The 24,248-nt window shown below is 39.6% G+C and overlaps 1 protein-coding gene across 2 annotated transcripts in view; it reads right to left on the bottom strand.

Annotated features, from left to right (window-relative positions):
• The window catches only part of LOC126272067 (endophilin-B1), a 243,036-nt gene that overhangs the window by 44,638 nt on the left and 174,150 nt on the right, over positions 1-24,248 (bottom strand). For both annotated transcript variants that reach the window (XM_049974605.1, XM_049974604.1), the window contains one exon: positions 13,055-13,211. In XM_049974605.1, the coding sequence (XP_049830562.1) occupies positions 13,055-13,211 (157 nt within the window). The remainder of the gene's footprint in view (positions 1-13,054; positions 13,212-24,248) is intronic.

Genomic DNA, 24,248 nt, shown 5'->3' with positions numbered 1-24,248 from the left:
AATACACTAAACAGATTCAGAAGGATGTAGGTTGCAGTAGGTACTGGCAGATGAAGAAGCTTACACAGGATAGAGTAGCATGGAGAGCTGCATCAAACCAGTCTCTGGACTGAAGACCACAACAACAACAACAGTTAAAATGAGATATAACCTTTCAGATAACATCTCGCAAGCATGAGCAATTTCGTGCACTTTCAATTGGCGTTCCTCCATGACCATTTTGTGTGCACTTTTGCGATGATTTCCGGAGTAGTGACCTATCTTTGTCGACCGCTTTGTGGATCATCATCTAAGCTCTCCTGACCAAATTCAAATTCATTTGTCCACTTGGCAACAGTTGAATAGGAAGGAGCAGTGTCCCCCACTGTATTCTGGAAATCGGCATGAATGTCCTTTGCTTCCATACCTTTCTTTATGAAGTACTTAATCACTGTTCAAATCTCGATTTTTTCCATCTTCACAAATCACTATGTGGGAACTACAACACAGCCACATCACCACCATGCCTCTCTTCCATGAGCACTGACGTGGCACGTGTTTACAGTCTGATGAATATCGCATGAACAACTCACTGCACTAGCACTGATCTTTAATGGTGATTCCAAGAACTTTTCAAACCAACCTGTAGTTCCTGTAAGTTGTGTGGATGTAGCCAAAGCAACTAGTCATAAAAGTCAACCTGTAGCTGTGCAAATTTTCATTACGTGCATGATTTCAGAAAGATACTTTGACACGACTGTACTGATTATTGATTCTCTGGCTGTGGACTGGATTTCTGCAATGATTTGTTGACTGAAGATGTAGAACTAATTTTGGGAGAGGCTGTTTAAGAATTAGTGATAAAAATAAAGAATAGGAGGTTAACTTCGCAATTATCATCATCGTCGGAGGAGGAGCTTCTGCAGGGTTAGGAGTTATGATTATCGAGCAGGTTAAATAAATAAATATAGATGATGAGACTGAAGTACCACTGTACATGAAGAATAATGCGTCCAAAAGTATGAGAAGAAGAAATTTGGGGTCACATCAAAAATTCAAGAAAAGAGTGACGATTTGATTCTCTCTCTCTCTCTCTCTCTCTCTCTCTCTCTCTCTCTCTCTCTCTCACACACACACACACACACACATGCCCTATAGGGAAGATTACGAGAAGTTTTACACAAGCAATCAGGTGGATTGATGAAAGGACAGCAATGTAAAATTAAGGTGCAACCACACAAACAATTCAAAATGAAAACATATTTGGTAGCAATAGCCAGAAGAGAAGTTGAAGGGAAAAAGATCAAATAAATGATAGAAAATGATATAATTGGGAGATTAGATGGTAAATATTGTAATCCGATACAGACAGCAATTAAAAAAGATGGGTCAGTCAGGCTTGTTTTGGATGTCCAAGCTGCCAATCGCATCATTATGATCCAGTGAGACCAGGCTAAAAACACAGAAGAGATTTTCCAGAAATACAATGGCACTTGTTATCTTTGCAATTTGGCTATAACAAGTAGTTGGAGCTAGAGCTGAAAATTCACTGTATTCCTGCTAAACAAGTAAGTTTTCAGCCAAAGGCCTCCTGCTGAATCAGGCAATATACCATACACACACACACACACACACACGACCATGGCCTTCGTACCCAGATACTTTGACCATATGTGTGCAAGTTGTGTTTGCCAGGCCTTGGCAGCCAAAGACAGTGGTCTTGAGTGTGCGAGTTGAGTTTGCGTGAATGTGCCAATGCCTGTTGTATAATACAGTAAAAGGCCTTTTGGTCAAAAGCTTACTTGTTTACCAGTATTTTTATTGTGCCTGTCTGTGACTCAACATCTCCACTATATGGCAAGTAGCAATCAATCCTTTTCGTAATACTAATTTTAATCATTTCTTAGTTTTTGTGGAGACTACCAGCATTTTCTGAAATGACACTGCTTGTCATTGCCTGCTTTATTGCAATTAAATTAAGATGAATTCAGTGTGGATATGGGAGCCAGATCAATGAGAAGTGTTTGACGAGATAAGTTCCCCCCACCCCCCAAAGTCCTTGATCTTAATAAATCATTTTATCTTGGGATAGAAAATGATTAATTTAGACTGGGAACTCATTTATACCATACAGTCAGCGAAAACGGCCAGAAACAATATTGAACAATCACGATCACAAGTCAATTTTTGTCAGTGTAGAACAGGAAATAATGCATGGCAGAGCAAGAAGCACTTGCGTATGTTTGGGACTTTGACCAATTTCGTTGGTAAACCAGTGCGCGGACAAATTGTAGGGCATTATCCTTCCCACGTCAGTGCAAACTAATGCATAACTGACTTGCTGGATGAGCCCTTGTCCTACAGGTATTTCATTTTGAGAGCCAATATATTCCTAATGAAACAAAAGTGGTACCCAATGCCTTTTCACATCATCTGCAACATTTAAAGGATGTTTGCACTGTGACACCACATGTAAGAGAGTTCATGATTAATTTTATAGGAGTTGAGGATGGAGTAAAAAATTCACAGGTTTATACACATCATCAAAGCAGAGCAGGAACCAAACGAGATATTAAAAATGATAAAAACAATGCACCAAGATGAATTGAAGACTAAAATTCAGCAATATTACTTAATAAATGATTACTTTTGAACTACAGAATAGACCAACTCAAAATCATTGAGACTTTGCAAACCAAAACGTAATACTGATGATCTGATTAAATATATTCATACCAGTTTCATACATTTTGGCTCAAAGAAATATATACACTACTTCAGAAACAGGAGATCATTAATAACATGTCACTAGAGTATGAAGAATTATAAAAGAACATGACTTCTATCAGCATACCAATGTACCTCAATGCAACAGAAAAGACTTAATGCACAATATTATCCCACAAACAATAGGTGAAATCATGGCTTTGGACCTCTATAGAACTTCTCTGAAGTCTTTCTCACAGATCTTAGTAATGGTGGAATTATTCTAAAAAATTATTTGCTTCTTTCCATTGAAATAAGTTAATGGCAAAATCACAATTTAAAAAATTAAAGGAAGATTATTTTCTGGATAAGATTTGGCTCCAATGTACCCTATCGGACAATGGACCACAATTTTGTTCTAATGAAGAGGAGAGGACCTGTCACATTGCTACATATCGTCCAGTGTCTAATCCAGTTATGCATATAACGCGAGTGCTAGGAAGAATGTTCCAAGCACACAACTGAAAGAAACATAAGAACTGGGTTAATAAGTTATCTGATTTTAAAGAAGTGATGAACAGTTTAGCTCATAATAGTACTGGTCTACCACCCTGTGCATTTTATATGGCAAGAAGTCCAAGAACAGTTTCCTTGAGATTACTGATCTTCCATCGTGGAGTGAGTTCATAGAGGTAGACACACAGTGATTGGCATTACAGCAGATGGAGAAGCGATGACTTAGTGAAACCCACTGTGTTCAATGTCAGAGATTATGTGCAGATATCATTACATTTCAAGTCTTCAAAGGTAAAGGATGAAATCAAGAAATTTCTGCATTATTACTTGGGACCATTTAGAATTTGAAAGATAGTGCATCAAAATTCTGTTGAGTTGGAAAGACTTTCTGTTTTTTGAGTCATCCGTCTTCTGACTGGCTTGAAGCAACCCGCCACTAGTTCCTCTCCTGTGCCAACCTCTGCATTTCAGAGTAGCAATTGCAACCTATGTCCTCAATTATCTGCTGGATGTATTCTAACCTCTTTCTTCTCCTACAGTTTTTGCCCTCTACAGCTCCATCTAGAACTGTTAAAGTCACTCCCTGATGTCTTAACAGATGTCATATCTTCCTGTCCCTCCTCCTGCTGTGTTCCAAACACACATTCTCAGAAATTTCTTCCTCGGATTAAGGCCTATGTTTGGCAGTAGAAGATTTATCTTGGCCAGGAACCTCCTTTCTGCCAGTGCGAGTCTGCTTTTGATTTCATCCTTGCTGCGTCTGTCATTGGTTATTTTACTGCCTAGGTAGCAGAATTCCTTTACTTTATTTACTTTGTGACCATCAGTCTTGATGTTAAGCTTCTCTCTGTTCTCATTTCCGCTACTTAATGGCAAAAAGTATTTTGCACTTCATCATGTTGAAGCACCATCAACATACAGAAGAGAATGAAATAGCACTATGAAAAAGAAAGTTTCATATTGTGTTACTGTTAGAATATGACAGACTGCAGAAGTAGTGTAAGGAACTAGCAGTACTAGTGAACTAGTATGTAAATATCTTTTGTGCACTGCCAGTTGACATCACAGAGGCCGAGAAGCACATTTTGGCTGGCAATATGGAGATGCTCTCAAAGAAAGCCACGTGGAGCTACTTGATGAATTAAGTGCCGGTCATGTTCTTTATAAAGCAGAGTGATTAAGATAAAGTACAGCAATATAAAGTATGTTTACATTTGGATATTCTAAATTCTGAGGTATTTGTGTACAAACATGTATTTAGACATGTAAACTGTGTGCCACAAACCTAGCTTTGTCCCCTTTTCATTTTCACTCCTCAGTTCTACACCTACTAAAAGTTAGCAATTGTTTATTTACCCTGGAAATATTATATATCTTGTATAGACAATTTATTAATGAATCTCATTAAGTGACCAATACAAGTTTGTGTACTATTAACATTCCAATTAGAGAATTCATTCCTTACAATGCCCATTCTTTTGAACGTAATGAAGAGTGCTTAAAGAAAGTATAACAAATGGTCTCGACTGTGCTAAATTAATTTCTTCTGTGAAGGACACCAATTATTATTAGTAAATAGTTGATTAGTTCAATATACATATATAATTATTTTATTACAAGCATTTTAAAAAAAATCAAATCATGCATTTGGTTTTGTGAAGAAACAGTCACAGATTTTACATTAACGTGCTTGTTACTTAATAATGAAATTCACATTTATTGACACAGTTCTACATAATGGACACATTCTGTAGATAGTTGTATTTTTGGGCTTTTTCTATTTATATTCTTCTTGAACACCACATTTTGAAGATTATTGATGCCATCAGGTGTCATTATGTTTTAAGTATGTTTTCATGCAGTGACATTTGCTACGTATACATAGCCATGTGCTAGTTAGTTTAGCATCATGTAATAATTTAATAATTAACTGTTATTTCTTGCCTACCAACTGTGGCCCCTCTTTGCAAGTTAATTCCACAATTAAACTTTATGCCTCTCTGCCCCCCCTCTGCCTCCCCCCCCCTCCCCCTGCTCTCTCACAACCTTGAAACCCCATTTCATTTAATGTTACAAATTATGATTCTACAGAAAAATCTACATCTACGTACATTTTGTCTGGAGCATTTTCTTTGTTTCGCCATAGGCCCCCTTTGCCAATCAACTGACCATTGTAAACACGATCCAATACCTCCAGTGCTTCAATTGCATAATGCGCTGGTTTACCATCATGCTGTAACCACATGTGTTGTCGAACATCCAGGGCAATGTCCTGCAGTAGTACCAGTAGTTCCTATTCCAAAAATGTTCTATATTTGCACCCATTCAATGTGCTGCTGATAAAATATGGACCAATGAGTTTGTTCTCAATGATGCCATACCATATGTTAACTGACCAAGAATGTTTATGGTCAACTTACCATAACCAGTAATGCATGTTATGTCAGTTAACACCACCATTGTTTGTGAAGGTAGGTTCATCGGACAATAGTACCTTGGCAAAAAACATGTGGGTCATTTGAATTTGTTGAAGTCGCCCATTCACAGAACACTACCCGATTATGGAAATCGGTGCTGTGAAGTTCTTTATGCAGTGACATGTGCTATGAATGATATTTATGACAATGTAGTATTGTGACAATACTACCTATGGTCGTATGTGAATTGCCCTGAAATTTTTGGGCACTTATCCATAGGCTGTCGTGCACTACTGTTAGTGCAGTTATTTCATTAGCTTCTCCTATAGCACATTTGAATGTTTTCTTTTGCTGGTCCATACGCTGCCCTCAGACAGAAAGGTGTTCATAACCCTGTAAAAAAAGGAATGAGAGCAAGCTTCCTCCGAAAAATGCTTGGCATACAAGGCAACAGCGGCCTCAAAATTTCTCCTACATTCTCCGTAAATCAGGACCATTTCAATTTTTTCTTCTGTGGTTGCAACATTCATTGTTCACTTGCACATCAGTTCTTCAAATGATACGCAGGTGTGCAGCCAATATGCAGTGCACGTAATATTTAGAGCTGCCATCTCTTCTACATCTGCATGATACATAAGCTTCAGTTGCAGTGCACTGCCTGTTATAGTATATCGTAGTTTGCTGCACAGCCATAGTGGCGTGTTGAGTAGTACCCTGTTCAATGTGTCGGAATACAACATTGCAAATGGTATTTCGAATTAGAAGTTATGAAAACTGGTCTGTCCTAATCTTGCAGCATGGAGGTGGGGTCCCAAGCGGCATTGCATATCCAAGGGTCACTGAGTAGCATGTCGTAAATTATGGTTGTGTACCCATTTCTATTCCTCCAATTACTGTGCCATCTGTGGTGCACAAAAAAAAAAAAAAAAAAAAAAAAAAAAAAAAAAAAAAAAAAAAAATTGCTCTAGACAAAACATATGTAGATTTTGCCATAGAATCATAATCTGCAATAAAAAAATGAGCATTCCCCTAAAAAATAAAAAAATTTCTCAAGATCCCCCCCCCCCCAAATACGGGGTGGGTTGGCAAGTAGAGCGTGGTATTATTGGATGTCCCTGCCAAGACAAACAAATTGGAATCATAACTTTTTGTGATCTGATGTACACTTTTTGAGATACTTCAATGTCTTTGGTTAAAATAAATAGATTTTTTTCCTGGGCATGCCAGTATATTTGTCATTCTTTCTGACATTTGTCATAAGTTTACAGATTAGCTTTTGCACAGATTATGTATTGTGTTACTGCAGCTAATGCTGGGTTAGCTATGTCCAGATTGCCAGAGGGCAATCATTGCCTTCTGACAACACTTTTCTGATATAGTGATTGTCGCTTTGTGCACATGCTTAGTGTGGCAATATAGCAGATAGTGGACGGTTGCAGTACTGAGTCAGCTTTGGTCAGCTGTGCTCCCTAAGGTGTTATTAGAACAACTATCCATGCTGCGTTCTCGTGGTCTTAAGGTTTCAAAGTTAAGTGCATAGTGTCATATTGTGAAACGTAGGATCTTGTTAAAACTGAAGGTAGTTAAATTGTTTTTGAAATAAGCAGTCACTTTGATAATAAATTGTACCATGTGTGATCTACCATTAACTGTTACCAATCAAGCCTTTTACCATCTGTTTCATATAAGTTACCAGCTAGAGAAAATATATAATTGAATTTCCATCTACTTTTCACTGCCCCTTCCCACTTCTGTTATGCACAATTCATTTAGATTTTCACTCTTATTAATTCGTGTACAATGTTTTAATAGTAATCTCTGTCTTGCATATTACCCTGTCATGCACCTTTAACCACTCAGGTTTTCAAATCTCATCTGATGCAGTCCTCAACAATCAGTCTTTCCTTCGCATCCTGTACGGTAAGTCTCCCCTGACCAGCAGTTCTGGGTAACTTTTCTGAAATCCTACCTCCCTGGTCCTTTTCCTTCACCCTTCTTCCCTCTCTTTCAACCCTACTGCTGGCAGAAGAATCCATTGACTCCAAAAACTTACATAATTATAACTTTTTTTTAAATGTGCGTGTTCTGCTGCCATTTGTTGAGTGGTGTTTTTATCTATCCAATGACAATATATTGTCAAAAATTGATTTTTTTGTTGTTACTGTATAGTGTTGCTGCGGCCATGGTTGTAAGCGATTGGGTGTCTGTGTGGTTATATGTGTAGTTTCTATTATTAAAAAAGCCAGACCTCAAAAGATAGTGAATGCTGTTTTCTGTTATGTGTGTGTATGCACCACTCATCGAATTTGCTATAGGTGAGTGATTGCTTTTCCTTTAGTTTACATATAATTCCAGCCAGAATTTCCATTATTTTTATCTAGGTTAATTTGGGACCATTGCATTGAATACGCACACAAAAAATTCTGTTTGCTACAATTTTTTGTCCGTAGCAAGAAACACTCAAGATGACGTCATTATCAGAAGAAAGAAAACTGGCATTCTATGGATCAGAGCGTGGAATGTCAGATCCCTTAGTCGGGCAGGTAAATTAGAAAATTTAAAAAGAGAAATGGATAGGTTAAAGTTAGATATAGTGGGAATTAGTGAAGTTCGGTGGCAGGAGAAACAAAACGTCTGGTCAGGTGAATCCAGGGTCATAAATACACTCCTGGAAATGGAAAAAAGAACACATTGACACCGGTGTGTCAGACCCACCATACTTACTCCGGACACTGCGAGAGGGCTGTACAAGCAATGATCACACGCACGGCACAGCGGACACACCAGGAACCGCGGTGTTGGCCGTCGAATGGCGCTAGCTGCGCAGCATTTGTGCACCGCCTGCGTCAGTGTCAGCCAGTTTGCCATGGAATACGGAGCTCCATCGCAGTCTTTAACACTGGTAGCATGCCGCGACAGCGTGGACGTGAACCGTATGTGCAGTTGACGGACTTTGAGCGAGGGCGTATAGTGGGCATGCGGGAGGCCGGGTGGACGTACTGCCGAATTGCTCAACACGTGGGGCGTGAGGTCTCCACAGTACATCGATGTTGTTGCCAGTGGTCGGCGGAAGGTGCATGTGCCCGTCGACCTGGGACCGGACCGCAGCGACGCACGGATGCACGCCAAGACCGTAGGATCCTACGCAGTACCGTAGGGGCCCGCACCGCCACTTCCCAGCAAATTAGGGACACTTTTGCTCCTGGGGTATCGGCGAGGACCATTCGCAACCGTCGCCATGAAGCTGGGCTATGGTCCCGCACACCGTTTGGCCGTCTTCCGCTCACGCCCCAACATCGTGCAGCCCGCCTCCAGTGGTGTCGCGACAGGCGTGAATGGAGGGACAAATGGAGACGTGTCGTCTTCAGCGATGAGAGTCGCTTCTGCCTTGGTGCCAATGATGGTCGTATGCATGTTTGGTGCCATGCAGGTGAGCGCCACAATCAGGACTGCATACGACCGGGGCACACAGGGCCAACACCCGGCATCATGGTGTGGGGAGCGATCTCCTACACTGGTCGTACACCTTTGGTGATCGTCGAGGGGACACTGAATAGTGCATGGTACATCCAAACCGTCATCGAACCCATCGTTCTACCATTCCTAGACCGGTAAGGGAACTTGCTGTTCCAACAGGACAATGCACGTCCGCATGTATCCCGTGCCACCCAATGTGCTCTAGAAGGTGTAAGTCAACTACCCTGGCCAGCAAGATCTCCGGATCTGCCCCCCCCCCCATTGAGCATGTTTGGGACTGGATGAAGCGTCGTCTCACGCAGTCTGCACGTCCAGCACGAACGCTGGTCCAACTGAGGCGCCAGGTGGAAATGGCATGGAAAGCCGTTCTGCAGGACTACATCCAGCATCTCTACAATCGTCTCCATGGGAGAATAGCAGCCTGCATTGCTGCAAAAGTTGGATATACACTGTACTAGTGCCGACATTGTGCATGCTCTGTTGCCTGTGTCTATGTGCCTGTGGTTCTGTCAGTGTGATCATGTGATGTATCTGACCCCAGGAATGTGTCAATAAAGTTTCCCCTTCCTGGGACAATGAATTCACGGTGTTCTTATTTCAATTTCCAGGAGTGTACAAATAGGTTTAATGCGTAATGCAGGAGTTTGTTTAATAATGAATAAAAAAATAGGTATGCAGATAAGCTACTACGAACAACATAGTGAATGCATTATTGTAACCAAGATAGACACGAAGCCCACGCTTACCACAGTAGTACAAGTTTATATGCCAACTAGCTCCGCACATGACGAAGAGATTGAACAAACATACAATGTGATAAAAGAAATTATTCAGCTAGTGAAGGGAGATAAAAATTTAATAGTCATGGGAGACTGGAATTCGATAGCAGGAAAAGTAGTAATTGAATATGGACTGGGTGTAAGTAATGAAAGAGGATTGCAGCCTGGTAGAATTTTGCACAGAGCATAGCCTGCTCATAGCTACCACTTCGTTCAAGAATCATAAAAGAAGGTTGTATACATGGAAGAAGCCTGGAGATACTGACACGTTTCAGATAGATTATATAATGGAATAGAAGGGAAACCGATAAAGGTACTCTAGGTACCCTCCGCCACACACCGCCAGGTGGCTTACGGAGTATGGATGTAGATGTAGATGTAGATGACAGAGATTTAGGAACCAGGTTTTAAATTGTAAGTCATTTCCAGAGGCAGATGTGGACTCGACCACAATTTATTGGGTATGAACTGCAAATTACAACTGAAGAAACTGCAGAAAGGTAGGAATTTAAGAAGATGGGACCTGGATAAACTGAAAGAAACAGAGGTTGTAGAGAGTTTCAGAAAAATAATTAGAGAACAATTGACAAGAACAGGGGGAATAAATACAGAAGAAGATGAATGAGTAGCTTTGAGAGATGACATAGTGAAGGCAGCAGAGGATCAAGTAGGTAAAAAGGCGAGGGATAGTAGAAATCCTTGGGTAACAGAAGAGATATCGAATGTAATTGATGAAATGAGAAAATATAAAAATGCAGTAAATGAAGCAGGTGAAAAGGAATACACAGGTCTCGAACAAGAGATTGACAGGCAGCACAAAATGGCTAAGCAGGGATGGCTAGAGGACAAATATAAGGATGTAGAGGCATATATTACTAGGGCTAGGATAGATACTGCCTACAGAAAAAATTGAGAGACCTTTGGAGAAAAGAGAACCACTTGTATGAATAACAAGAGTTCAGATGGAAAACCAGTAATACGCAAAGAAGGATAAGCTGAAAGGTGGAAGCAGTATATAGAGGGTCTATACAAGGGCGATGTACTTGAAGCCAATATTATGGAAAGAGAAGAGGCTGTAGATGAAGATGAAATGGGAGACATGATACTGCGTGAAGAGTTTGACAGAGAACTGAAAGACCTAAGTCAAAACAATGCCCCAGGAGTAGACAACATTCCATTAGAACTACTGATAGCTTCAGGAGAGCCAACCATGAAAAAACGCTACCATCTGGTGAGCAAGATCTATGAGGCAGGTGAAATACCCACAGACTTCAAGAAGAATATAATAATTCTGATCCCAAAGAAAGCTGGTGATGAAAAATGTGAAAATGACTAAACTATCAGTTTAATAACTCACGGCTACAAAATACTAACATGAATTCTTTACAGACGGATGGAAAAACTGGTAGAAGCCAACCTCGGAGAAGATCAGCTTGTATTCCATAGAAATGTTGGAACATGTGAGGCAATACTGACCCCTATGACTTACCTTAGAACATGATTTACAAAAGGCAAACCTACATTTCTAGCATTTGTAGACCTAGAGAAAGGTTTTGACAATGTTGACTGGAGTACTCTCTTTCAAATTCTGAAGGTGGCAGGAGTCAACTACAGGGAATGAAAGGCTATTCACAAATTGTACGGAAACCAGATGGCAGTTATACAAGTGGAGGGGCATGAAAGGGAAGCAGTGGTTGAGAAGGGAGAGAGATATGGTTGTAGACTATCACTGATTTTATCCAATCAGTATATTGAGCAAGCAGTGAAGGAAACAAATGAAAAATTTGGAGTAGGAATTAAAATCCATGGAGAAGAAATAAAAACTTTGAGGTTTGCCAATGACATTGTAATTCTGTTAGAGACAGCAAACGAGATGAGAGAGCAGCTGAATGGAATGGATAGAGTCTTGAAAGGAGGATATATCAACAAGAGTAAAACGAGGACAATGGAATGTAGTCAAAATAAATCTGGTGATGCTGAGGGAATTAAATTAGGAAATGAGACACTTAAAGTAGCAGATGAGTTTTCTCTTTGGGAAGCAAAATAACTGATGATGGTTGAAGTAGGGAGGATATGAAATGCAGACTGGCAATGGCAAGGAAAGTGTTTCTGAAGAAGAGAAATTTGTTAACATCGAGTCTAGATTTAAGTGTCAGGAAGTCCTTTCTGAAAGTATTTGTATGGAGTGTAGCCATGTATGGAAGTGAAACATGGACAATAAATAGTTTAGATAAAAAGAGAATACATTATTTCGTAATGCGCTGCTACAGAAGAATCCTGAAGATTAGATGGGTAGATCACATGACCAATGAGGTGGTACGGAATAGAATTTGCTGGGGAAGAGGAATTTGTGGCACAACTTGATTAGAAGGGATCAGGTGATAAGACACATTCTGAGGCATCGAGGGATCACCAATCTAGCACTGGAGAGAAACGTGAAGAGTAAAAATCATAGAGGGAGAACAAGAGATGAACAGATAAAGCAGATTCAGAAGGATGTAGGTTGCAGCGGTTACTTGGTGATGAAGAAGGGTAAGTATTCTGAGAAATACATATATGTTGTACAAGCTACTATACAGTTCATAGCATACAGAACTTTGTAGCAAATATTAGCGATTTTCTATCCTGTTATATTTGTGTACTGAGTGTGTGTGTGTGTGTGTGTGTGTGTGTGTGTGTGTGAGAGAGAGAGAGAGAGAGAGAGAGAGAGAGAGAGAGAGAGAGAGAGAGAGAGAGAGAGAGAGGAGGGAGTTGTGCTTGCATGAAAGAGTGTGTTTTCTACGTTAGACAAAGGCCTTTTGGCTGAAAGCTCACATATTTATCAGTCTTTTTGTTATGCATGTCTGTGTCTCAACACCTCCTCCATATAGTGAGAGCAATGCATCCTTGTCTTAATTTTGTAATTATTGCCAATATTATTGATGGTATGATGTCACTTCAATATACCAAGGTTTGATAAATTAGTATTGTCAATAAATACTGAATATGTGCAGGTCCCTTTACAGATGCACTGCACTTTCCCAGCACTCTTGCAACAATTTTTCCAATCCTCTATTTGTCTTCCCAACTAGAGATTTTGCTTATTTGTCCCATTTCATGTAATTTGTTTATATTACCCCTAAATATTAATTTAATGTTACTTGTTCTAGGTGTTCACCACTAATCTTGAAATGTGTTTACCTCATCTGCCATCAGGCTCAGTTCAGTGGCATCCTTGGCATCATAGTCATATAAAACTCGTGCTCTCTGGTAACCACTTTTCGGGGTTTCATGGTGATTTTCTGTGTGAGAAGTAGTTGCCTGAAAAGGAGTCGCTCCCGGAGTTTTTAGAGAAAGGCTGAAACCAAAAATAAAATATTTTTTAAAAAAATTCTTGTTTGAAATTATTTTTATAATTTTATTTTTAATAATATTCCACATGATCATAAGACAGAAAGTCTCTTCAAGAGTGCTTCAGATGTCATTAAATCTTAAATTACTTAGTGCTCACAATAAAACACACAAAATAATGCCAAAAAAAGAAGATATCACATTTGTGTTGTCTCTGTTTAGAAGAGTGATAGCACAAACATAATTTGGTCATCATGTTTGTCTGCAGTATAAAAAGTATACAGCACTTTCACCTTATGTTCCTTAGCTTCCACAATCAAGAGCTGATTAAAATTTAGAAACTTTCATACACAATGTTTTGACCTTTGAGCATAAATATTGAAACTGCATGATGCAAAATTATTGTACCCAAATATGTGACATCTAAAATTTTGGTGAGATGATCTTGGGAATATTTTCTTGAATTATGTGATACAGGTAAAAATCTTGTAAAGGATGCAGTGTGAAACATTCTAGGCCATCATATACAACTGTGGTATTTATCACAGCTATCACAGTAAAATACTCATTTCTCACAGGCTTGCCACATATGGTTATCATATCTGTAACAGTTACTTTCACATCATGCTAAGAAAATTTTTCATGATTTGATCAATGTGACATGCGCTCTATGAACACACTCAGCAAAATGGTGCATGGGAACAGGTGAATCACAATTAACTGATTTGCACTGACTGCTTTCTGATGACACCCCAATTAACTAGTATACAACACTGTGCATAATACAAGACATTATTCAAGACAAATGCCTGCAAATAAGCTGCATTAATACTCAATTACATATAACATTCCAATGACCATTGTCTCAGTGTGCCACATCTGCTTTCATATTCAAATTAACTGCAAAACCTGCAAGGAAAACTTTAACAAAAAGGCTTACAACTGATTGAATAGTGGCAAGAGAAGACTTGGGACATGACACTCATTTTGACAAGGACAGAAATATACAAAGACTAAACACAAAGCACAGTTTCGTCATGATGTAGTTCCCCTGACAGCAAATTAAAAAAGTAATATAAACAAGGAGGGGGGAAAAGGTTTTATAACAGAATATACATAAAAAGATACTTCCAAATAGTGTAGAGGTTAGGATAGAGGGAAAAACAATGTATGTCAGCATCAACTGTGACCAAAAAAATGTGCTCTAAACTGCATACCTCAGGAGCTATGAGCACTTGTTCATCTTCGCTACAGTGAAACATGTTTCTACTGGATGAGAGGTTGTAGCTCTTAAGGTGTGCCTTTAAGAGCCAAACTTTACTACACTTTTTGCTTCAAATGATCAGTCTTGTCATGTCCCTGAATACTGACTATTCCTCCTAGGACACCTGTAGATGACTGGAACCAAGGGACTTGCTCAGATGATGTATGGTGCCATTCCCATATGTGTGTGATGCTCTTCTACAGCATAAAATGATGGAAACCTTCATATCTAGATCAAAACCCCTGTGATGTGCATGGTAGAAGGTACATCCAGTTGCATCAGTTATTAGGGCTTTCTTCCATTCTATTCATGTGTGAGTTGTGGGGAGAATGATTGCTTAAATTCTACTGTGCATTCAATAATTAGTCTAATGTTCTTTTTGCAGTCCCTATGGGAATCATAATGTATTCTTATATTCATTACGTAAAGTTGGTTTTATGAACTGTCTACTTAGGTTTTCATAGGATTCATTGTGTCTTTCTTCAAGCACCTGCTAGTTCAGTTCTTTCAGCATATCTGTGACAGTCTCCCAGGGATCGAACAAATCTGTGACAGTCTCCCAGGGATCGAACAAATCTGTGACAGTCTCCCAGGGATCGAACAAATCTGTGACAGTCTCCCAGGGATTGAACAAATCAGTGACAGTCTCCCAGGGATCCAACAAATCTGTGACAGTCTCCCAGGGATCGAACAAATCTGTGACAGTCTCCCAGGGATCGAACAAATCTGTGACAGTCTCCCAGGGATCGAACAAACCTGTGACCATTAAAGCTGCTCTTCTTTGAATCCATTCAATATCTCCCGTTAGTCCTATTGGGTTCAGGTATTACACACTTGAATAATGTAGGATGGGTCAGTCACTTGCTCATAGAGGAAGAAATACACAGACTTTCTGGCCAGAGATAGCAGTCTCCTGTTTGTGTGTGTGGGTGTGCGCTTGCTTGAGTGAATGTATGTGTTTCTTCCTTTCTGAAGAAGGCACTGGTTGAAAGCTCAATGTCTAACAGTCTTATCGTTATGCCTGCCTGCAACTTAATGCATCATCTTTACAGTGAGTAACAATCTATCCTTTTCATAATATTTTAAATATCTGAACTTGTTTTTAACAAGAGTTTGCCAATCATGAACATCAAATCAAAAAAGGGAAGATGAGTATAGCTGAATTCTCCAGCCACATTGTAGTAAATAGAGGTGAGGATAATAAGTCAGGTTTCTTAAGAATGGCCCAGAAACTGGCTGGGGTAAAAATAAAGGAACCATTTCAATATTTGCTTGAAATTATTTCAGGACAACCATGAAAAACTTAATCAAGATGGCTAGTCCAGGTAGTGATACCTGCTCTTTCTGAATAAAAGTTCAGTGCCATAACTACTAGTAGGCCTCGCATTTAAGCATTTATGGAATGTGGTGTCGAGATTTGTTTACGCCAAAGCTCCTCCACCTACAAGCACTATGGGGTTTTGGGCACAATGGCTACAATATTTTTTGAGTTTTCTGCCTATATATTGAAACAGTGTTGCGTTGACTAACTTCCATCAAAAATTGTGTAATAACCCTTCCTCTTTCCTGCAAGTCTGGAGTGAGGCACAATCACCTTTAGACAGGTATAACGACAGTATTTGCTCTCTATATTTTACTGACACATATAGGATTTATTTTTACATTGGTTTAATAACGTTACCAGTTTTAAGATCAATAAACAGAATTTCTTATTTTTGTTGGGGGCGATTCATGGTGTCATTTTACCTGTCGACGGAATATACATTTACAGGTCCTACAAATCTAAAATTATTATTGTGCAAGGGGCTTTAGTAATTCTTCATTACAAATCAAACTTTGCATGCTGAATGCATCCGTGACCCAAATGAAGTCAACTTTAATTCAGACTGAACTTATCCAGCATATTTCGCATTTACTGCCAGGTGGTAGAGCTGAGATTTTGATATTTGTAACAAATCATTCATTTACAATTGCACATTTCCCATATAGACGTGACTCTTTCAAATTTCTCTTGCATCTATCATACTGATACAGTTCTATGACTCGATAATGTCCGTATTGTGACCACTTTATTAAATTGTTGCAACCTCATTGGCAAAGAGATCTTTAAGATTCTTTATATCAATGTAGGAAGAATAAAAGCAAATATATCACAAAAAGAATGTAAAGAAGTTTACAAAGCTTTGTGGTCCTTTCTCAAAAACTGGAGATTTAATGCTGAGCTCTAAACTTCATATAATTAGACATACTATAGTCTGTCGTGGGTGTATCACTGGTATAAGGACCCTACAATAAAAATCCCTTGGAAATATTAATTTACCAGCATAAAAATAATACCTGGAGTTCTAGAATATGCATCTGACTGTTGCTGATAATGTTCAGCTGCTCTGGGTGTCAGTATCCACCGAATAATACTAAATGACAAAACAAGGAATAAAAATAACCCCATGTCCATGCATACACTCTTGACATAAAATTACATGAAATGCACCTGGTAATAACAGTTTTCTAACAACATTTAAAAAAGAAATCAATTCTAACTATAATAGCTCTCGCATAAAAATATATTGGTAAGTCAAAAATGCTAACAGAGCAATGACTGACTGATATTATTGTAACTAATTAATGGAAAATCTCATATAAAGATGTGAAACAATTACTAACAAAGAGATAGAGGGGCTGGCCAGTACTTATCTCAGCTCAGTACAGCCGATAGTTTTTTGTGTTTCTATCGGCTGTACTGAGCTGAGGTAAGTACTGGCCAGCCCCTCTATCTCTTTGTTGACATTATTGTAACTTTTTTTTGTTTCACAGCAACAACAGCAGGCTGTTAATTCCATGCCTTTTGGTCCAATGTTCTGCACTTCCACTGCATGCACATCAGTTCTCTGGGTACTGAATTTCCCCGAAACTTGAAGCTAGGTGGTGGCTCAGAAATTCTTTATCAGTTAAGTGGAATAAATTTTTCCAAAAATCATTAATAAAAGGATTTTTCCTACTTGTTACCCTTCTCTCAACACTCAGCAACAACTGGAGATTCATTTTTCCTTAGCTTACATTTTGAATTAATATTTTAGTGGGAATCCTAACAGCGTATTCAGTATGTAATGCTGAATGACCTTACAATTTTAATGTCTCCTTTATCAGTGTTTAGAGAAAAATAGAACATTACACAAAACCTTAGTTCTTGTGCTCCACTTTCCATCTCACCAGGAAAAGTGAAGTGCAAGTGTTCAGTTAAATTGATACCACTCTTTCTCAGTAAATAAAATACAACCAAGTTAAACATTGGTGGCTGAAACTTGTACATCACAAACATACTGAACAATGGCAGGCTCTCTCACTGGAACACCAATTCACTAATGATAGAGCAATGTACTAATTGGAGTACAAACAAAGGAATAAAGGGAGGGTAATGTTTGTTTTGTCCAGATTGAGTTGACTGGAGAGGACCACAATCTTAGTTGGCGAAGCATGGGTGAATTAATGGACCATATCCTCATTAATGAATCATCATAGCATTTGTCAAAAGTGATTCAGAGATATCACATAAAATACAAACCAGAATGGAACATTTTCCAGTTCATGGTGGATGATACTCGTCAAAGGAAGACACAGTGAATTTCTTGCTGTGGAAAGATATCAATATATGATCTTTAGGATAAGTATGACCGCATGTGTCAGGCTGCCACATTTATAGCCTTTTATAAATTTTGTAACAGTATTATTTCATTTATCTGGTCTTTCGATCTCAATTTATTGCGTTGATTTCATTCTGACTTTAGCAATCATACAAATATCTCTGCACTGGTTGGACTGTTATTAATTGATACTTGAACACAAGTCATAAACATCTCAGATTTTGTAATTCCAAAATAACTTTTAGAAGAATTGAAACCAGCTTTTCATTAGTATTTATAGAATAAACTTGCTCAAATGTTAGGAACATTTTCCAGCTAATAATCTTACGGATATAAGCAACCTAATAAAAAGCATTGTTACTGAACATATTTTATGAATTTCAATACTTAAACTTAAAAGTTGCAATGTGAGAGGAACAATTTAATGTGCAACTAGATGAGACCAATTGATTTACAACAGAAAATTTTTGATTCTAATTCATAAATTTTCTGTTTCGAATAATGAATGATGTTAACAGTGTTGTTAGAAATATATACAAGCAGTGGCGAAACAGCCAATGGGGCCTCAGTTTTCTGAAAGATTTTTGTGAGCCAGTTTTGTTACAGTTTTATGCAATGAAAACGTAATTATGAAAGAGTACATCGTGACAACCTGAATTTCTTGAAATTTTTCTTGGTACTACTAAACCATTAGCTTTACTGTCAAGAGCTAAGCAAGTTGCAACAAATTTTGATGGAGCAAATATTCACAAAAATTCTTTTACAGCTCTGCAGCATTGGAGATCACCGAGAAACAAAGATGAGTATTTGCTAATTAACTATTATGCCCAGCTATATTTCACAGTAAAAATGCTCCGGCATCTGCAATTACTGGCTCTGGCCAGATTTTTCTGCAAGACAGTATGACTGTTGACCGTTCTCTTATTGACACAGAATCAGAAATCGGTGTGTATCTTACAGAAACATATGAACACTGTACATCTTCAACATGTCCCTTACTTACAGAAGTGAGTAATTCTGCAATTGCCACATACAGACAGCAGACAATGATATTCAATGTGGATGGAGATTTCCACTTTTCTGCATCGAGCCACATAGTGCGCAATGGCACTACCACACACTGCAGGCAAATTTTTAAGCAGTTCACAGCTTTTGTGCCAGTTCTACAGGACAAGAACTCAGAACAGACCATGGTCAGTGTTAACAAAATTTCAATGTGGAGAGAAACTTGTCAACTGCTCAATGGAAGCATATGTGAGAACGAAGTTAAGAATATCATGGTTCATGTGATCATGGAGGAGTTTTGAAAGAGTAGTGCTGTCCTTAGAGCTAAAGTGGCTGCTACACCGATGCAAAGCAACTATTGCAGTGCTTGAGCTTCTTTCAGAACTGAATGGAGGCTGAATGCATACCTCTATGCCAGCTACCAAGATCATGACAGACAACAGCTGGTCTCAGACTTTCTCACACTCATGGACCCAGCAGTGGCTAAGAGCAAATGATACCATTCCACACATCACATACAGACCACAACAGGACAACCTTTGGCTGATAGGCTGCGGCATTTACCACCACATAAATTTCATGCTGCGTAGTTGGATTGTCTGCCCCGATAGCCGAATGGTCAACACGCCGGACGGTCTGTCACGCCAAGCGGCCCAGGTTCGATTTCCGGCTGGGTCAGGGATTTTCTTCACTCAGGGACTGGGTGTTGTGTTGTCCTCATTATCATTTCATCATCATCAGTGGAAGGCAATGGGAAACCACTGCTGGAATCACTTCCCTAGACACTCATGCAGTGGACCTCTGATGAGGCTTTCCCCATGACAAGAGCTGCTGTTAGGCAGAACACAAAGTTTTTACAGTTAGATTTTGACAGTACGCTTTCAGAGAGGACAGGCACAAGCTCTTTCTGTGCATGGGCATCCCCTCTCCAAATGATTAAGAAATATAATGGCTCATAAATAATGTGCAGGGACTATAGAACCTTAAACCCATGCACCACTCTGGACAGATATCCAGTTCCAAATGTGGCCGATTTTAACAATAATGTGTCTACAAAATTGTTAAGACTTTCGTGGCCACTTGTTGACAAACTGCTTATTTGCTTCTGTCTCGGGCAATGGAGGGTGAAGCTTTGACAATGCCAGCCACTCGTGCTGGCGAAACGTCAGCAAAATCATCACACGAACGTCGGCCGAAGAACCCGAGACAGAAGCAAATAAGCAGTTTGTCAATAATGTGTCTGATGCACATATTTATAGTGTGACAGTTAACAAATACTGGTAGTAAAAACAGATAAGCACAAAACTGCACTTGCCGCCACATTTGACCTATTTGAATGCAGTACCATGCTTTTTGGCCTATGGAACACTGCCCAGGCATGGCACTGCTTCATGCACGAAATACTGCAACATTTTGCCTTTGTTTTCTGTTACATGGATGATGTTATGATGTTTTCTGAGAGTAAGAAGCAGTATATCAAGCAGTTACAGATGCTGTTTGAAAGGCTAGAGAGTTATGGAATAGTCAATAATTGTAATAAATGTGTCTTGGCTAAAACAGGAAGTGCAGTTTTGGGATATGCAGTCCCTTTGTAGAAAGGCCTGATAATTACTTCAAGATTAATGTATTTCTATATTATACTCTAGCTCGTCAAAGGATAACTCCATAAGCTAGCATGTCCATTTTTTTCTGTGTGCCTACTGAAAACTCAAAGCTTCTGCTTTTAAGTGTGTGGTCTCTTTTAACCCTACAATATTTACATTCTACAGGAACTTTTCTAAAACACAAAGGCTTCATATCATTTTTAGTGATGTTGAACTATTCTAGAAGACATCTACCACATTAGCCAGAGGTATGGGAACCTCTAAACTAACTGCTCATCTGTAAAACTATGGATAGCAGCAGGAAGTTTCCCTGAACAGGTGCTGGAAGTGTATGTTGTGACCTAAAAACAGCTCTGGCGAACGCAGCCGAAGCATGCCCAGTTGCAGGTGCCACCATGGCATTGTTGGTTGATGCAAGCTAGATGGCTGTAGGCGCAGCGTTGGAATAGTTCATTTCTCCAAATTGGTAACCACAGAGCTACTGTCAACAACAAAAATGGTGTGCATTGGACTGAGAATTTTCACAACCTTGACAGTGTAACATTTTAGGTCTTGGTTGGAGAGCCAGCATTTCAAAGTTTTTGCAGATCACAAATCTCTGACATTGATCTTCCAACAACTGACACAGCTCAACTTGCCTCATCAGTGAAGATACGCTGAGTATATTGCACAATTTACAACTGATATTCATCACACTGTGGGTAAAAACAATATTGCAGCCAACTGACTGTCCCAAAACTGTGCAGCCTTAATCCAGTTGATTGGGTGGAGTTGGCAGTGGAACAAGAGACACGTGCTTTCCTCCATCAGGTTATAGTTAACCTGGATTCCAAAGTGTTATGGCTAGAGTACATACTGATGCAGGGCACACATCGAGGAGTTTTGTGCAACACTTTGGTGCGACACATTGGGTAACGGAGTAGTCATTCATTCCTATGAGGTGGCGACATAGCACTTTTAACATTTACTGCAACCTATCATATCCCAGAACTAAAGCATCTGCAAAGCTGGTTGCAGATAAAGTGGGTTGACCTGGCTTTCATAAGGATTGCCAGAGATGGGCGTGTGCTTTCAGAAAATGCCAAAGCTCTGAAGTTCCCAGGCATGTCTTTGCACCTGTAGATTCTTTCCCCACCCTAAAAGGAAGATTTTTGGAACCCATAATGACACTGTGGACCCTCTCCCACATTCTCACTTATTTTGCCTCTTACTTATGATCATAAGGTTTACTAGGTAGCCTGAAGCATTACCTGTTCCACACATTTCTGTGGAATCAGTGGCCAGTGCTCTAGTTAACTGACGGTTTGCAAGGTGTGGAATTCTGCAGATAATCACTACAGACAGGGACAGACAAATTAAGAGCCAGCTGTTCAAGGAGCATCTCAAGTTATGTGGATGTAACCATTTTCGCACTATGAGCCACCGCTCTGCAAGTAATGGAACGGTATATGCATCACTCTTTAAAGGCTGGATTGACATGTCACACCGAAGCCGGGTCAGATACACTGCAGGACGATAAAAGAGGACTGGGATTGTTCAGCCACACAGCTTGTGTATGGTGAACAGATAGGAGTGCAGGGTGAATTCTTTTTGACCACACCTGTTCTTCAGCTTATGCCAGGTAATTCGACAGCAGTTTTAAGCCAGTTATGTTTGCATGTGTGTCTTCTCATGATGCAAAACCCTTTAAGGCATGGAGAAAGAAAATGCATTTTCGAGGTCTTATTTACGTGTGAGTACAAGTATGTGTGGCCAAGGAATGATGCCCTAAGACCACCACAAACTCCACCATATGCACAACCCTTCAGGGTGATTGAAAGAAGTGATAAGCAGTTTAAAAAATAAATAAATAAATAAATACGTGGCAAGACAGAAACTACAGTGGTGGAAATATTTATTGCTTACCATGAATTACTTCGTCTTTTTGTCTTTTGCAGCAGTTTGCTGCAGGTTATACCAGTCCCATTGTTGCTAAACGTTGCTGTGTTGCTGACATATTCTTGCCTTAATTATCTGACTTCTTGACACAGGTTTTCCAACAATACACAACTCTTTGTTGTCGATTGGTTTTACAATGAAACCAGTGGTTATACTGCCATTTTGAGTTGAGACCTTGCACTAAGAAGATGGGCGGTCAGTTGAATTAACCCCAGAAAAGAAAGCTGCTATACTTGCTTATTCGTTTGTTGGTCTCAGCACCAGATAGACAGCCTCTAAGACAGTATTTAATCAGTCAATGATATCAAGGTTACTGAAAAAAATACAGGGAAAAAGGAAATGTTGATCGTGAGAAAGGAAGAGGTTGGAAAAGGGCGTCTACTGCCAAACAGGAGCGGGTATTGAAAAGGTTTTCACTCAATGATCGTCGCCTGTCATCAACTGAACTAAAGCAAGACTGGGAAGAAATGTGCAACATCTCAGTAACCAGTAGAACTGTAAGAAATATACTATTGGAGGCTGGACTCTCAGCCCGTCTTTCTAGAAGGAAGCCTTTATTGACCAAGATAATGTGACAACAGTGACTACAATGGGCAAAGGCACATGCGACATGGACACCTGAGATGTGGAACAAAGTAATCTTTCCAAACGAGTCCAAATTTAAAAAGTGTTCATGCATCAAAGAAAAGGTGAGGAATTTTTGCCATCATGCATAACAGATACAGTGAAACACCCACAAGGACAGATGGTCTGGGGGTGCATTTCCAGTCATGGAGTAAGTCATCTGGGCTTCATCAATGGCACTGTCAATGCATATGCTTACGTTAGCATCATTGGAGGGAAGCTTATGCCAGCAGTTAGAGACAGTTTGGAGATGTTTCCAACTGCATTTTTCAGGGGTTTGAGTATTAGAGTGGCCTGGGAACAGCCCTGATCTCAATCCTATTGAGAACTGTTGGAATTTCATGGGAAATGCTATCACCAAAAAGAAGCCACGGAATAAACAGGAGCTGTTGGAGACTCTTGTGCATGTGTGGTTTCATGAACTGAAAGGGGAGTACGTTAAAATGTTAATTCTTTCAAAGCCTTCACGATGCCAAGCGGTAATTAAGACACATGGTGGAGCAACAAAGTATTAAATGCAACAGTGTGCTCATAATTTTAGTTTCTTCCACCTACGCTCAATGGAGCACGTTATCATGATTTCATACCGGATATTCTACCTGTGCTGCTACAAAATGTGCCTTTACAAGTACGACACAACATGTGGTTCATGCACAATGGAGCTCCTGCACATTTCAGTCTAAGTGTTTGTACGCTTCTCAACAACAGATTCAGTGACCAATGGATTGCTAGAGGCGGACCAATTCCATGGCCTCCACGCTCTCCTGACCTCAACCCTCTTGACTTTCATTTATGGGGGCATTTGAAAGCTCTTGTCTACGCTACCCTGGTACCAAATGTAGAGACTCTTCTTACTCGTATTGTGGACGGCTGTGATACAATACGCCATTCTCCAGGGCTGCATCAGTGCATCAGGGATTCCATGCGACGGAAGGTGGATGCATGTATCCTCGCTAACGGAGGACATT

The sequence above is a fragment of the Schistocerca gregaria genome, chromosome 5 (assembly GCF_023897955.1).
Source record: "Schistocerca gregaria isolate iqSchGreg1 chromosome 5, iqSchGreg1.2, whole genome shotgun sequence".
NCBI lineage: Eukaryota > Metazoa > Arthropoda > Insecta > Orthoptera > Acrididae > Schistocerca > Schistocerca gregaria.
The sequence above is the reverse complement of the archived record's forward strand: the minus strand, read 5'-3'. Positions and strand labels throughout refer to the sequence as shown.